This window comes from Bubalus kerabau, chromosome 12, assembly GCF_029407905.1.
Source record: "Bubalus kerabau isolate K-KA32 ecotype Philippines breed swamp buffalo chromosome 12, PCC_UOA_SB_1v2, whole genome shotgun sequence".
In the NCBI taxonomy this organism is placed as follows: domain Eukaryota; kingdom Metazoa; phylum Chordata; class Mammalia; order Artiodactyla; family Bovidae; genus Bubalus; species Bubalus kerabau.
The window spans coordinates 89,310,113-89,326,837 of record NC_073635.1 but is presented as its reverse complement, the minus strand read 5'-3'; the positions used below and the strand labels follow the sequence as shown (position 1 = coordinate 89,326,837).

Sequence of the window (16,725 nt, the reverse complement as noted above, 5' to 3'; positions counted from 1 at the left end):
GAATTCACCTTCGCCTGAAGCTTCCTGGGGGGCTCAGGGGTAAAGAGCCATCTGCCAGTGCAGGAGATGCAGGGGACAGAGATCAGTCCCCGGGTCAGAAGATCCCCTGGAGGAGGAAATGGCAACTCACTCCAGCATTCTCGCCTGGAGAATTCCACGGACAGAGGAGCCTGGCAGGCTACAGTCCGTGGGGTCGCAAAGAGTCCGACACGACTGAGCAACTCAACAACAGCAACATGGTGTGAAGTACAGGCTTCTGGTGGCCCGATGGTGAAGAACCTGCCTGCCAGTGCAGGAGAGACAGGCTGGATCCCTGGGTCACGAAGACCCCTGGAGAAGGACATGGCAACCCACTCCAGTATTCTTGCCTGCGAAATCCTGTGGACAGAGGAGCCTGGTGGGCTACAGTCCCTGGGGTCCCAAAGAGTCGTGCATGACTGAGCGACTAAGCACGCCACACTGTGCCGTAACTCGTAACTGATCTGAAAGGTCACTGGAAAGCAGGCATACTATTACCATTTGTATTAAGCTCTGACAAGACATACTGATATCACACAAATCTAAGACGAAGTGATAACTCCTGGCACTGAGTCTGCAGTGCAACCTAACTTTTGGAAAATACGACAACTGAATGGACCCCAGAAGAGCAAGTTCGATAACATTAGAGCAAAAATCTAAAGTGACAGGGTTATTGAAATTACTGGGGCATGTGTCTTGTGGAAGCAAAATACACAGACAGGTTTACTCGTTTATTTCCTCTTTTATCCCTATGAGGTTATTTGCCATCTGACTCTGATGACAATTGTATTAATATTTTCTAATATCTGACACAGGAAAGAGGCTAGTCAATGGCATTTCTGGCCTTACCAATGTGTCAGAACTCTGGAGTGTGGACTTCCCTGGTGGCTCAGTGGTTAAGAATCCGCCTGCCAGTGCAGGGGACGCAGGTTTGATCCCTGGTCTGGGAAGATTCCCAGTGACCTAGGGCAATGAAGCCCGTGAGCCGCAGGGACGGAGCCTGCGCTCTAGAGCTGTGCTGCACGGAGAGAGAAGCCCGAACACTATTAGAGAAAGCCCCATGCACAGCAACGGCAGCCCAGGGCAGCCAAAAACCAGTCAATCGATAAAAACAAAGGTGTTCATTAAAAAAAGGAAAAGGAATACTGGGGCATGCCTGGGGTAGAGGACTGTCCCGCCAGCAAGAGTGGGTGCTGCCCTCGTGGTCGGCGGGGTGACTTGGAGTCTTTTAACGATTGAGGATGTCAGGCAAACATTTTCTTCTTCTCAAAGTTGCTCAGATGTGTCTGACTCTTTGTGACCCCATGAACTGTAGCCCACCAGGCAGGCTCCTCTGTCCATAGAATTCTCCAGGCCAGAACACTAGAGTGGGTAGCTGTACCCTTCTCGAGAGGTTCTTCCCAATCCAGGGATCGAACCCAGTTCTCCCACGTTGCAGGCAGGTTCTTCAGCGTCTGAGCCACCACGGAAGCCCCTTAAGTGCAGGAAAAGCAGAAGGTCAGCCCTAGAAATATAAATGTGGATGATAAAAATCAAATATCTCTGGGAGCCATGAAGAGCTTCTGATCAGTATGGTCAAACACTAAAAAGCTGGAGGAATTGTGCAGGGGGAGAAAGTTTTAATATATCCCAAACCTCAGATGTGCAGATACCACCCTGAAGGCTGAAAGCAAAGAGGAATTAAAGAGACTCTTGATGAAGGAGAGTGAAAAAAACTGGCTTAAGACTCAACATTCATAAAATGAAAATCATGGCATCCTGTCCCATCACTTTATGACAAGTAGATGGGGAAACAGTGCAAACAGTGGCAGACTTTATTTCCTTGGGCTCCAAAATTACTGAAGACGGTGACTGCAGCCATGAAATCATAAGATGCTTGCTCCTTGGAAGAAAAGCTATGACAAACCTAGACAGCGTATCAAAAAGCAGAGATTACTTTGCCAACAAAGGTCCATACAGTCAAAGTTACGGTGTCTCCAGTAGTCATGTATGGGTGGACCATAAAGAAGGTTGCGCGCCAAGAAATTGATGCTTTTGAACTGTGGTGTTGGAGAAGACTCTTGAGAGTCCCTTGGACTGCAAGGAGATCCAACCAGTCCATCCAAATGGAAATCAGTCCTGAATATTCATTGGCAGGACGGATGCTGAAGCTGAAGCTCCAATACTCTGGCCACCAGATGGGAAGAGCTGACTCAGAAAAAGACCCTGATGCTGGGGAAGATTGAGGGCAGGAGGAGAAGGGGACGACAGAGGAGGAGATGGTTGGATGGCTTCACCGACTCAATGGACGTGAGTCTGAGCGAACTCTGGGCGATCGTGGGAGACGGGAAACCTGGCGTTTCTGCAGTCTGTGGAGTCACAGAGTCGATACAACCTGGCGACTAAACATCAACAGTAACGAAAACAGTTTCTCTCAGGCCATCCGTGTTATTGCTAACGGCAGGATTTCATATTGACTATTACTATGGATTTCATGTCAATATTTGATCATATTATTGAGATCCTGTTATTTTCAAATCATTTTAAAACAGTTACTTTACAATCGTTGTGTGACATTTCTAATTTCTGAAGTTTTTGAGGATTTTGTCTATTATTCTCAGTTCTGGTACCTTGTTTCCTTGTCATTTTATTGATTGATTGACTTTTTACTATGAAACAGCTAATCTCTCTGGAATTTTGTTGTTCAGTCGCTTAGTCGTTGTCTGATTCTTTGTGACCCCATGGACTCTAGCCCACCAGGCTCCAGTCCATGGGATTCTCCAGGCAAGAACACTGGAGTGGGTTGCCATTTCCTTCTCCAGGGGATCTTCCCCACCCAGGGATGGAAACCGCATCTACTTTGTCTCCTGTGGCTCTTGCATTGCAGGAGGATCCTCTGCCCTCTGAACCACTGGGGAAGCTCAAGGCATGATATGGAATCACCCCTAAAACTATCCCGTGACTGTCCTCACACGTCCCACTCTCACCTCTGCCGTGCGCAACTCAGCTAGCTGTTACTTTGTTAATATTCTTCATTCTAGAAATAGTTTCAAAGTTCCCAAAGTGAAATGCTCACTGCTAGACTTTGCCTTGAACGATGAGCCAAAGTTCACCCTGCCGTGCCTTCAACGGTTATTTCAGGCAGATCGTCATGCCCTGAGAGTATTTCCCTGTTACTCAACTTGGGATTTTTCATATTTATGGAGCCAATCTATGAGGTAAGGAGCCAAAAATATTTTGAAAACCATGTATACTGACCGCAGAATATGACCGAAGATATGATAACCCTCACCACCAACTAATTCTCACTTAAAGATACAAATGAACATTTCCATTTGCTGAGCACGTCCCAACTATCGGGGAAAGAACGAAGCCAGATCTGCTCTGGTTGCCATGGAGGCAGCATAATTACCCATTTTAAACATGGCATCTATCAGGGCAAGAAGAACTTTAAAAACGGAAAGGTTTACTCTAAACATAGTACCTGATCATCCAAGCCAGACTCGCAGTAGCTCCGAGTCTAGCACACCATCTGCCCTGTTGGCCATCGCTGACGCCGTGAGGGCCCGACTTTCCCGTCATGTCTGAGCTGCAGAGAGAAAGCCGTGCTGCCTGTCCTTGACTTCTCCAGTCCCAGGATTTCCCTAGCCCTCCCTTCTCTCTTCCACCTTTGTGTAAGGCATAGTCAATTTCTGTCACTTGCAACCAGAAGGTGCTAAAATACAGTCATGAAGGAAATCAAAGAATTTCTCAAGCAATGTGTCATGCAAAATAAAATTTGGAAGACAGCAAACCATTTCTAAGCATCTTTGTAAATGGAGAAATTGCTAATAAACCCTATGAACAATTATTGATGTTTGTTCTTATGAAATTTTATAACAGAAAATATTGAATGCCTTTGGGTAATCAAAATCTAACCAAATTCAATTTCTCAGATATCCGCCATTTAGAAGCATTCTGCATTTCTAATGGCTTATACATTTGTCCTAAAAGTATTTCCTTCACACAAACCAACTGAAATTCCACTTCAGGTATGACTATTATTTAGATGTTAGAGAAGAAAAATGTCTTGATTTTTGATGTCAATTCTTAGATTCGTTATTTACTCAACATGTGTTTATTGAAGGCTGATGGCTTCCCGTGAAGAGAGACTCCCTGATGGCCCTGGGGGTGAGTCCGGGCTGCCCGGGGACCGGCCGGCTGCAGTTAAGCACTCAGTCCGGTCTAAGCTCTGCCGCTGACTTGCTGAGTCAAGTTGTCACCTGAGCCTCCATTTCCTCTCCTATAGACGGAAGGGGCTGAACTAATCTCTCTACGCTCAAATTCAACCAAGAGGTGAGTCAGCAAGAAGGTTACTGGACTTTGAGAGGTGGTGGAAACAAACCCCTATTTCTCTACTTACTTCTGTTCTGCAAAGAGGAACAGTGATTTCTAGAGAAGCAGCAGCAGGCCTGCTCCTCACGCAGGAAGAGAGAGGAAGTGGCCAGTCTGTCCTGAGGCTGCACTTGACTGCTTCCCTGGTGGCTCAGACGGTAAAGCGTCTGTCTACAATACGGGAGACCCGGGTTCGATCCCTGGGTCGGGAAGATCCCCTGGAGAAGGAACTGGCAATCCACTCCAGTGCTATTGCTTGGAAAATCCCATGGACAGAGGAGCCTGGTAGGCTACAGTCCATGGGGTCGCAAGGAGTCGGACACGACTGAGCGACTTCACTTTCACTCCAGCTGTAAGGATCTCAATTTCAGTTTTCAGAATACATCGGTCGACTGGAATAACCAACAACTGACCAAAAGCAAGCCTCCGATCGTGATCTGCATGGAGTTGAGCGTTTATGAGGTGCTGCACACCTCTGGCTGGCCGGTCCTCCTGCCAGGCGAGGAGACACACTGTCACCCTCCTCGGGCTGTCCCTGAGGACACTGGGCGGAGAAGCGGCGGCCCTGAGGTCAGACTGCATGAGGTGAGCTAGCGCAGGTCCAAACCGTCCGACCTCACATAGTTCAGTCCACAACCGCGCCCCATCTCTGGTGAATTGCTTTTTTGTTGTTCGGTCGCTCAGTCATGTCTGACTCTTTGCAACCCCGTAGATTGCCACACTCCAGGCTTCCCTGTCCATCACCATCTCCTGGAGCTTGCTCAGACTCATGTCCATTGAGTCAGTGATGCCATCCAACCATCCCATCCTCTGCTGCCCCTTCTCCTTCTGCCCTCCATCTTTCCCAGCATCAGGGTCTTTTCCAGTGAGTTGGCTGTTCCCTTCAGGTGGCCAGAGCATTGGAGCTTCAGCATCCGTCCTTCCAATGAATATTCGGGGTTGAGTCCTTTTGGACTGACTGGTTTGAGCTTCTTGAAGTCTAAGGGACTCTCAAGAGTCTTCTCCAGCACCTTCAGTTCCTTGGCGCTCAGCCTTCTTTCTGGTCCAGCTCTGCCCCCACTATAGGGTGGGACAGGCACCAGCTGTGGGGCCGGCTGTCCACCTGGAGGCCAGGCAGTGTAGGGGCTGCATGTGGTAGTACAGGGCCTTCCTTCAGGCCCAGGCCCGGCAGTGAGGACCCCAGGCTGACTGCCCGCGCCCTGGGCTCCTGTTCCAGTTGGGGTCCTGGACACGTTCCTTCTGCCTGCTTCCGTCCTCTTGGTTTTGAAGGACAGAGGTGAGATCGAGGCGGCAGCAGCAGCGTCAGGTCCTGACCGCAGGTCCCGCCAGGATGGGGATGGAGGGAAGAGGACTCAGGCTCTGCAGCCCGCGGGGGACGGGGGCCTCCGAGAATCAGGCCTCACCCGGGGCTGGCACCCTCACCTGCAGCAGGGACACCTTCCAGGCAGGGTCCTTGTGAAGGTCTAAGCAGACACTTAACACCCACCTCCGAGCAGTGCGTGGCAGGCAGTCCACAGAGGCTGTTCATTTGTCAGCAACGCTGACTCACTCTATCTCGAGTGGACCTGCCTAAACAAACACTGTCTTGTTTAACAGAAGACTCAGGCTGAACCAAGTATTAAATAGTGCAAGTCAAGATTTAACCTGTTACTCCATTTGCAGTGACTTCAAGTAGGGTTTTTAAAGTGAAAGTTATCAACCCTGTTTTTTGAATGAAGTCAGATGATACAATGAATTTGAGGCAGGGAGAGAGAAGAGATCTAAAGCTTTTCTTCCTTCCAGGAAAATGACGCATTCGTTGTCATCCTTTTTGGAGGGAGGAGGGGACACAGCAAACTCGTGTTTAGTTTGTGAAGAAAACAACATATAAATATTCTGAAACAAAGACCCTCATTAAAAACTCCCGGAAGTGGGATTCCCTGGTGGTCCCGTGGTTAATACTCAGTGCTTCCACTCCAGGGGCTCAGGTTCGAACCCTGGTGGGGGAATTAAGATCCTGCATGCCACATGATATGGCCAAAAAAACCCCCCACCAAACCCGGAGGCTATTTTGAGTCTTGACACACCTCTTTCCTGAGCCAAGGAGGGAGATAAGAGAAAAGCCTCAACTGACTAGCAATTTCTCTAGATTAAACGAACCCAGAAGTCTGGCCCCCAAACTGCCTGAGACCACCTGGGACCAAGATAGAAAGCAGAATGGGTCAAAGGTTGCAAGGGAGGGCGACAGAGCGTTTCCATAAGCCTCGTTGCGTGCGCGCCAGCAACCGCTGAGAGTCATAAATCACCTCCAACAGGACCATGGAGAAAAGCCAGGCCTCTGGCAGGGGCACGTTGTCTTCAAACGTGCAAAGACAGCATGTTCGCAACTTGCTTCCTGAAAGGTTCAGTACCTTAATACACGTGGCCTGGAACACGATATGGACACGAGATGCGAAAGGAAATTTCACGTAAATGCTTATTCTTTCTAAAATAAGCATATAGTAAAAAAATAAATAAAAAATAGTGAAAACACACTGGATTTTGCTTTGGTAAATGCTTTGTTACTTCAGCAAGCACACCCGTGGCTGGCTGCGGCCACTGAGCCACATTCACGCCCAGGTTGCTGGAGGGTGGCCCGAGGGGCCTGTCGCTGCGGCGTTCCTTCTCAGGACCCCGGGTGCACCCTCCTCCGAGCCCCGAGCCAGAAGCACCATGCGGTGGCTGCCCAGTGCGCGGTGATGAACTGAATGAGCCAAGTTGCCTTGTCCTGTTTTGTGCCGGGCGTCCTTAGCATCAGCCGAGTAACGGCGTTGTGAGTTTCAGGAGAACAGCGAGGGGATCCAGCCACATACATGTACATATCCGTTCTCCCCCAGATCCCCTCCCATCCAGGTTGCCACGGAACATTAAGCAGAGTTCCACGTGCTGTGATGCATGGGCGCTAAGTCGCTGCAGTCCTGTCTGACCCTTTGCGACCCCATGGACTTTGGCCCACCCAGGCTCCTCGGTCCACGGGATTCTCCAGGCAAGAACACTGGAGTGGGTTGCCATGCCCTCCTCCAGGGGATCTTCCCAACACAGGGATGGAACCTGTGTCTCTTCCATCTCCTGCACTGGCAGGCAGGCTCTTTACCATTAGCGCCATCCATATACTGTACAGTAGGTTAAGTTTAACACAAAGATAATAAAGTAGGTTCTAATGGAAACATCTGAATCATAATGACTTGGCTATTAAATAAAAGCAACTGGGGGTTAGCAGAGGTGGCGGGGGTGGCACATGAAACGGGTGAGGAGGGTCTAAAAGTACAAACTTCCAGTTAGAGATAAGTCATGGGATACAAGGTAAGGCCCGGCGCCTGCAGTTAACTGTGCCATACTGCACATCTGAAAGTTAAGAAAGTAAATCTTCAAAGTCCTGATTACAAGATTAAAAAGATTTTGTAACTGCATGGTGACAGACGTCAGCGAGATGCAGCGGTGATCGTTTTGCAACATACACAAATATCAAATCACTGTGAGGTACACCCGAGACACCATTAACACGTATCAATTGTACCTCAGTAAAAATGTTCAGATTAAAAAAAAAAGCAAGTAAATAAAAGCAACTGTTCTCCACCAGGTAGCTTCACTAACCTCTATAGAAAGAATTCAGGCCCATTTCTAGTGCTCCCCTAGGGTTCCCTGGACCTTTATCATGACCTAAAGCCTAAATCTTGATGTTCTAAGCACTTGTTGTTCTTATTGCTAAGTCATGTCCGACTCTTTGCCACCCCATAAACTGCAGTATGCCAGGTTTCCCTGTCCTTCACCATCTCCTGGAGTTCAGATCTAGACAGCGTATTAAAAATCAGAGACATTAGTTTGCTGACAAAGGTCTGTATAGTCAAAGCTTTGGTTTGTCCAGTAGTCATGTATGGATGTGAGAGTTGGACCGGAAAGAAGTACTTACCTGTGACTTTTTACCCAGTGTTCACTGGAATTAACCAAAGTGATTTAAAAGACAGCGAAGTCCACTGCCTCTGCCACATTCCACTTTTTAAGAAGAAAACACGGCTAGCCGTTGGTCCTTATGGGAAACTTCATTAAGGCACGAGCAGAAGCCCCAGCGTTAGATTACCCTGAGGCCAGCATCCTACTCGCTGCAGCTCGTTTTCGGAACCAGCCCACGCGAAACATACGGCTGAGCCCTGAATACCCGGAGCTAGGGGCGCTGAGTCCCGTCAGTGGGAAACCCGAGGATACCCGAGTCAGGTCCCCACCCCCATATCCAGGGCTGAGTCCACAGACTCGAGAACTGCACGTCCGTCATGCGCTGCTGGAGTATTTCCCTCCAAAAAGAACCCAAGTGTAAGTGGGCCCACACGGTTCAAACCAGTGTTGTTCGAGGGTGAACTGTATTTTAACAGGGAAGAACCGTAGATCCAGATTTAGGCAATTTATTCAAGACCTAAGCCCTAAAGGAAATCAACCCTGAATATTCACTGGAAGGACTGATGCTGAAGTTGAAGTTCCAATACTTTGGCACCTGATGCAAAGAGCCAGCTCACTGGAAAAGGCCCCAGTGCCGGGCAAGATGACGGCAGAAGAAGCCGGCAGGGGAAGAGGCGGTCGGACGGCATCGCTGATTCAACGGACATGAGTTTAAGAAAACTCCAGAAGACAGTGAAGGACAGGGAAGCCTGGTGTGCTGCAGTCCATGGGGTTACAAAGAGTCAGGCACAATCTTAGTGACTGGGAAACAACAAGCCCTAAGGGGGAAAGATGGGGCTCAAACACTCCAAGGTGTGGCCCTGGGTGTGTCTCTCCAGGAGAGCCGTCTACACTGAACCTGAAAAAATGGGAAGAAATCCCGTATTAGCAGATATGCTATTCAATATGCACTTTTATAACAACTTTCATTATCAGCTGTAACTAAAAGTAGAAAACCAACAGATATAATTGTTTTAAATAATAATTTATATAAGCAAAGATTTGTTCAAACCGCTTTTCTTGCCATTGGATTATTATTATTTCACTTATTTTTATCTAGGAACCTTCCTATTTTATATTTGTCTACGTGCATGCGTGCGTGCTCAGTCGCTAGGTCATGTCCGACTTTTTGCAGCCCCATGGACTGTAGCCTGCCAGGCTCCTCTGTCCATAAGATTTCCTAGGCAAGAATACTGGAGTGGGTTGCCATTTCCTCCTCAAGATCTTCCTGACCCAGGGATCGAACCCACATCTCCTGTGTCTCCTGCATTGGCAGGAGAATCTTTACCACTGAGCCACTGGGGAAGCCCATTTGTCTAGGTCAAGCTTATCAAACTTAAACACTTAAGATTCTTAAATGTTTAAGTGTTTTGCTGGAAAGCAAATACCTATTTGTAGACATTGACATGCAAAAAGTTTATGTTCTAATGTATGATCAGTTACAATGCCCATGTCTTTACCAAACAGTGCTCCGTACTGGCAATTCACTGTCAAAGTTAGGGAATTACGTTGGGCACAAAAAAAGTTCTCAGTAACTGTTTACCAGATGAAGGTAACAGTCAGAAAACGGATTCATGGTTTCACGTGTAGTGAACATCTGCCACAGGCGTCCCCCGACGCCCCAGGGGCCCGACCTCCCCTGTGGTGCCTTCAGACCCGGCAGACCCTGGAGAGAAACGACCCTCAGCCACGCGGGGTTAAAGGGAACCACGTTATCACTCAGAGCTCAAAGTCCCACTGACCACACAGTACGTGGGCAGTGAAGGACGCTGATGATCGCGCTGGCCGTTAGTCTATATCCAACGTCAGCTTCGATGGGGCCAGAAAAGAAATGACTTCAGCTCTGTGGGTCCTGAACCGCTCGACTCTGACGCTGGACAAACACGGCCACACACAATGTGTTAGCAAACGAGCCTGGCTGTGCCCATAAACTTTATTTCCGGACACTAACACGTGAATGTCATATAATTTTCATATGTCATGAAATAGTATCCTTATGTTGACTTTTTTAACCCATTTAACAATCTGAAGATCATCCTTGGCTCACACACCATACAAGAGCAGGTGGTGGGCGGCATTTGGTCTCTGGGCAGTCATTTCCCAACTCCTGGTCTAAACATACACTCCTATTTTTACACTTATTATTTTCCTGGCAATTAGGGTAACTTCTACTTGATTAAGTGAGAACAATAATACAAAATTTTCTTAAGGCTTTGTCTATACTGCTGGTGTACACGTTTTTAAGACAAAAATGTAACACGTACTTATGTCAAGATTAAATATACTGGTAGGTGAACAACTGGCCAAGTCACGTGTATCTCCTGACGTCACGTCTGCAGCGGGCTCCTGCATGTGGCGGCATCTGGCTGCACTTCTGATTACAACACAGGAAGTGCCAGGTCCACCTGCAAACCTCATCAGTACCACTTCTGTAAGTTAGAGACAGCTACCCTGGGATCTGTCATAGCAAAAGCGTGCTCTGAAGCTGGACCTCTCCGGTTTGGTTCAGGAACAAATGTACGCAGTCATTTAAAAATGGCCATTTGGGGAATGGGCCAGGATATAAAATGTTTGTCTGGTAAAATTAACCGTTTGGTGTTTTCAAAAAACAATTTTCAAGCGTTAAAACTTGTCTATTGAATTGTTCCATGGATACACACTATTACAGTGAGCAACAAACTGGCCACAGGCCGTGTTTTTAGCAACTTGGCTAATTTTTTTAAAACAATGTGTTCATGAAGTAGTCACATTTTTATTCAAATAGAACAGTGGCGAGATGGACTCTTTCTTCCCACATCTAATGCGTGAGGTTGCTGCCAAGACGCCCCAACCCCCAACAACAAAAAAATCAGAGACTGACTTGGGTGTTTCATTCAAACCTATATTTGCAGTTTCTCAAACGCTGATCCACAGACCACTTTCCTCTTACACGTGTGCACCACCGGGACAGCAGAGACGCCCGGCGCCCGAGCGAGGACAGCTCCTCCTCCGTCCACAGGTGCGTCCCTGCACCCGCCCGCCCGGTGGCGACGCAATAAATACGCGGCTTGCGGCCGCCTGGGTCCAGCAGGCCCGCCACTACCTGTTGTAGGCCCGCTCGCGTTTGGACTTCTCCAGGGCCTTGTCCATGGTCTTCTCGCTCTCGCCCCGGCACTTGGGGCAGTACCACTTGCCCTTGGGCTTGTGGCTCAGCCCCACGCAGGAGAAGTGGAACCACTCGATGGGGCACTCGTCGTTGTCGCAGCCAATCATCTCCCCGTAGGAGACCTGGTTGCACAGACAGTACGTGGGCTCGTTCGGGTCGATGGGCAGGTCCGCGGGGGACGCCTCCCTCTCCGCTTTGGCCTTGGAGCGCTTCTTCTTCTTGGAGGCCTTGGCCTTCTTCTCCTTGGGCGTCCCCGAGGTGACGTCATCGTGGTCGTGATTATTCGCGGCGTTCTCCCGGTTCTCGTTGTTGCGCTGCCTCCGGGACCTCTTGTTGTTGGGCTTCTCCGCCTGGGTGATCGCCTCGTTTTTGGACTTGTCCTGGCCGGCTTTGCTGTGGCCTGTGGCGTCAGCGGCCTCCTGGTGGGCCTCCAGCAGCTCCACGTGGCTGTCCACCTGCCGGGCCCGGTTCTCCACTAGCTCCACCATCTGACTCACAAGCTGGATCTTCTCGTCGCCCAGCTCCTGGCTGCGGATCAGCGCCCGCTGGATGCAGTGCAGTGCTCTCCGCTTCTGGGCGCCGTCCGCCTCCCGCTTGAACCTCTCGTAGTGCTCATCCAGTTCCTTCAGGATCTCTGCCAAGGGGAAAACAAGCGTGAGACCCCCGCCAAACACAGTCTCCAACCCATAAAACCGTGGTTGTCACGGACCAAAATGATCAACGCAAGGCTTCCTAGTACGAAAAATCTGTAACACCTAGGCCTTTCTAACAGGCTTTTTACCCCCGTTACAAAAAGAAAAAAAAAGTCTCTGGAACTAAATACAAATGTTAAGACGGTTCCCATTTATCAAAGTGCACCCTAAAGCTTCCCAAGGGACTCTGTGTGCACTCAGAGGACAGGTAACCAAAACTCCCTGGACAAGCGGCCATGTGGAGAGTTCAAGTTTAGGCGAGGTATTGAGGCCCAAGCTTTTATTTTCTATAAAATTAAAGATTATGTCCTATATTTCCATTGTTTTTATCCAAGCATTTTGGGAACATTTTAAAGGCTGTTATTCTCTTTATTTTAGCGCACCAACATCTAGAAGCTACTATTAAATTAGAGAGATTATATAAATACTACTCAGCGGCCCATGGCCTCAGTTTACTCGCCACATCATTGCATCACAGCATGCACTGGAGTATCTCTGTTATACCCTGTTACTGAAAACAAGAAAGGTCTGTAAGGAGGAGCCAGACAAGGGCAGCCCTGCTTGGACACAAAGGTAACAGATTTCACTTTTCCCTTTACTGGTTACAGCAATAACATTTGTATCTATAAAAGACAACAGATTTTAAAACAAACAAAACTCCCTCCTACTAAATGTTAACCTATTTGGACAGGTTAGAAAACAGTATACCTGCTTTTACAATGTAATTTGGCAAGTGGAACTAGGCAATTTCTCAAGAAATAAAAGCTGTTAGATAAATCTGACTGAAACAAGGAAAGTAAATATTCTTGCCAAAACTCTACTTAAATACACAGAAATTCCCAGACTTATTTTCCCTAAACAGTAATCATTAAACAGTATCAGATTTTACTCCTGAAAACCCTTTGCAGTCTCTTAAGATAAGGCAATTCAACTCTCCAGCTAGGAAGTTGGGGCGGATGTGGGTAGAGGGTGTATAAAATGTGACATGACCACTTCCAGATGTTATCTCCAATTAGTTATAAAGCACATACCTAACACCAGGGTAAACATATGAACTTAGGCCGACACGACTTAAGCACAGGTTATTTTCCAGGCTATATTCTTCAGACTGCCTTCTCCTAGAAACGAGGAATGCCGGAGTCTCAGGGGCTCTTGGAGTAAGTAATCCTGAACACAAGCAGCTCTGTTCAACTTATCCAAGTTCTATCTCATAGGTGTTAAAATATTAGTTTCTGCCATTTATTTTTAAGTGACTACACTACAAAACTGTATCACTTGGTTTAATCAGTAACCCAAATTTCTGAAGACAATGTTAGCATTTCATTGGAAAGACACCAATTCCATCATATCACTAATTTGAAAGTTAATAGCATACAGCTTCTTTCACATCACAAGCAAGCTCAGAGCCCTATAAAGCCTTACTGTGGGAAAGAAACAAACATCCCATCAGAAAATCACCAAGAAATAATTGTTACCTACACAACAGCATACGTTTCTTCAGTGCCCCAAGCAAAGCACTCTTATCAACAAAGCCACTGAAGTACAAATATCTGTAAATAAGAACCCTGCTGCTAACTAGGGAGGCATCCTGGTCTCTGTAGCTCCATCAGCTCCAACTGCTGCTAACCCTTTTTTCTAAAAAAGCTCCACACACCAGCACCCTGTGAAAGTAATCTTAAAGATTACTGGAGATTGCAGCAAAGTTTAATCTCATCTGTCCGATAATTAGAAATGTATTTTAATTTTACATAGGGATGGCACCAAAGTTCTATTAGGAAGCCCTCTTCCTTGGGGGTGCATCAGCATTTAAAAAATAAATAACATTTTAAGAATAACTGGAAAAAAAAATAAAAATAACTGGAAAATATTTCAAATTGAAAATAACCTCAAATATCACTGGCAAACGAATTACAACCCATCCTTATGAATTAATGTCCCATTGAAAATAAGCAAATACTGTTAATCAAAGCTTGACTTGCAACCGATAAGTTAAGAATGGAGCCTTAATTTCTAGACTAGACTGCGCTGCAAATCTCGGCGTTTATAGTAAATCCCAACCGAATGAGTTATGACCACTATATGCCGGGTGACGAGGCTCCCTCGGGGCCCCGCCGGGGTGTCGGTGGGGCTGGTCCTCTCCCGTGGAGCCGGACACGCGCAAAGCGGCTGTCACCCCGGCTCTGAGACGGTAAACAGGGAGTCTTCAATCTCCGTCTCCGAGCGCAGCGCACACCACCCGCGTTCCGCGCCCGGGGTACCCACCCACCCAGCAGGCCCGGGTCACTCACGGCGCCGCCGCTCCCGCGGGCCCCAAGGGCCCGGCGGGAGGCCCGACTGCACCCTCGCCAGGCCCGGAGGCACGGACACTGGTCTCTCCCTGACCCCCGGGTGCCGCCATTGCTCCGCGGCGGAAGTGACCCACTCCCGTCCTGGGGGGGCGGGGCCAAGCTGGACCCCCACCAGTGGAGAGGCGGCCAGCGGGCGGCGCGCCCCGCCCCTGGAGCCACTGCCTATAGGGATCGCCGGGTCGGAGGGCGGGAGCCAAACGGATGACCAATCACGACGCAGGAAGGGAGGACACAGCCCGCCCCAGCCGTAGCAATGGCCAATGTGAGGCCGGAGGCCGGGCGACCCGAAGACATTCGAATCGACTCGACCTCCTCCCTCCTGCCCGCCCCTCTACGCAAGGGAAAAAGAAGGCGGCGGAAACAGAGCCATGCCACTCACAGTGCAAGGCCCGCCCCCATCTGGCCCAGGAACCAATGGCTCAGCGACGGACTGATAAGGACATTCCATGGGAGATACCGAGTCCAATCACAGGAGGCCGAGGCGGAACGATCGCAATATGCTAATCGGGCGCCTATATAAGTCGCCTCGAAGCCGAGCCTTGGGCAGAGCGCGCAGGGGCGCCTTGCCGAACGGGCCACCGGCTCGTGGTGGGGCTCTTCCTGGCTATCCACCTCCCCCCGCTCTTCCGTTTCCCTGCTGCGCAGCCCTGTAAACATTAGTAAACTCCGAGGGACTGTCCACGGCACAGACACAGCCCCCAGCGCCGTGCCTGACCGGGCAGCAAAGTTTCCCCAGCGGCCGACAATTCCCCGCGGACCCGACCCCTGCGTCTCTCGGGCAGTCTGGGCGGCGGGGGCTGCAGAGGACGATGCACAGATCCCCTCCCCTGCCAGGTCCCTCTCCAAACCGAAGGTACCTGCCTGCGCCCCCTGAGCGCAGCACGGATGGGCGACTTCCTCGCCCCATCCTCCCTCCCCTCCCTTCCCACGGCACACACGGAATAAAGCCCTGGCCCTCCGCAGGCTACACCCGGCCGCGGCGCCCCTCACTCGGTGTCCGGCGCCGTGCGAGGGCCGGGGGCTGGGTGGGGGCGACTGGGGCCGCACCACGCGGAGTACGGACCCCGGACTTTACGTAACACTCAGATTCGGGACTGGGTGGAGGTGGTTCCGGGGACCCCTCGCCCTCTGCGCCCTCCCGGCAGCCCTGCGCGCAGCCCCGTCCCCGCGCCCCTCAGCCTGACGACCGCGGCACAGCCCTCCCCAGGCGCCGTGGCCTGCGCCCCCTGCGCCCCCTCCCCCGCAGCACCCCGCCTCGTCACTTCACTACAAAGAGCGCTTTGCTCGCGCAGCCTGGCATCGAGACCTCTCTCGTTCCTCCTTCCTCCTCCGTGCCCGGGCTTCGCGCACAAGGACCTTGGGAAATCAAAGACGCCCCAGACCTTTTGTTTCTGCCGGCAAGGGCCCCGCCGCGGGCTCGCGGCTCTCCAAGAGGGGAAGCAGGACGGCCCGGCCCCGCGGCGCGCCGCCACCGGCGGGGATGGAGCAGCCGCCCCCGCCCATCCATCCCGCCGTACCTTGGTATTTCGCGTCGATCTCCCGCATCAGAGAGACGTTTCTCTGCAGATCAAAAGGCAGAGACTCGATGGAGTCCAGGTAGTCCTCCACGTAGTTCACCAGGTGGATCTGCTCCCCGTTGGCAGGGCTCAACATGGTTCACCGCGGTCCCCGGCGACTCCGCGCGGCTTTCCGCTTCCTCCGGCCCCCGCCCCCTCGGAGCCCGGCGCTGCAAAATGCAAGGCTCCCGCCTGCCGGCGCGCCCCCCCCCCCGACTCCAGCCGGCCCCGCGCCGCTACATCTGCGAGCCGCGCCGCCTGGGCCCGGGGACCGGCTCCTGGCGGGCCGGGCCGGCGCTCGGCGGCCTCGGGCGCGGGGCGGGCACGGGCGGGCGTGCGGGCGCGCACCCCGGCGCCGGGGCCGGGGCCGGGGCCGAGCGAGCGCGGGAAGGGGCGCGCGCCGCCCGCCGCGCCGCACTTGTCCAACGTGGAAAACCCAAATACCAGTTTCAAACACTTGGGAAACATTCGGCCCCCCGGCACCGCGCATGCGCCCCGGCGCCACCGCCCCCTCCCCCGGGGGCCCCGCCCCCGCCGCACGCACGCCCCTCGCCAGCCCCGCCGCCCGGGGGTGGGGCTCTGTCTGTCACTCCGGCCCGGGCGGGGGTCTCGCGGGCAGAGGGCGGCGGGCGGGGAGCAAACTTTACTAGGAGTTTCGCACTTGC

The 16,725-nt window shown here is 51.0% G+C and overlaps 1 protein-coding gene across 3 annotated transcripts; it reads right to left on the bottom strand.

Moving 5' to 3' along the window:
- Positions 1-10,844: 10,844 nt before the first annotated feature.
- On the bottom strand, positions 10,845-16,271 carry ING1 (inhibitor of growth family member 1). Of its 3 annotated transcripts, none has more exons than XM_055543030.1 (3): positions 14,445-14,551; positions 13,188-13,274; positions 10,845-12,098 (listed from the first exon to the last, which is right to left on the bottom strand). In XM_055543030.1, exons 2-3 carry the CDS (start codon positions 13,204-13,206, stop codon positions 11,398-11,400), a joined length of 720 nt encoding a protein of 239 aa, XP_055399005.1. In that variant the 5' UTR covers positions 13,207-13,274; positions 14,445-14,551; the 3' UTR covers positions 10,845-11,397. The 3 variants fall into 3 exon arrangements, with proteins under 3 accessions (XP_055399005.1, XP_055399006.1, XP_055399004.1); XM_055543031.1 differs by lacking the exon at positions 14,445-14,551 and adding an exon at positions 13,636-14,402; XM_055543029.1 differs by lacking the exons at positions 13,188-13,274; positions 14,445-14,551 and adding an exon at positions 16,022-16,271.
- Between the last annotated feature and the right edge of the window lie 454 nt (positions 16,272-16,725).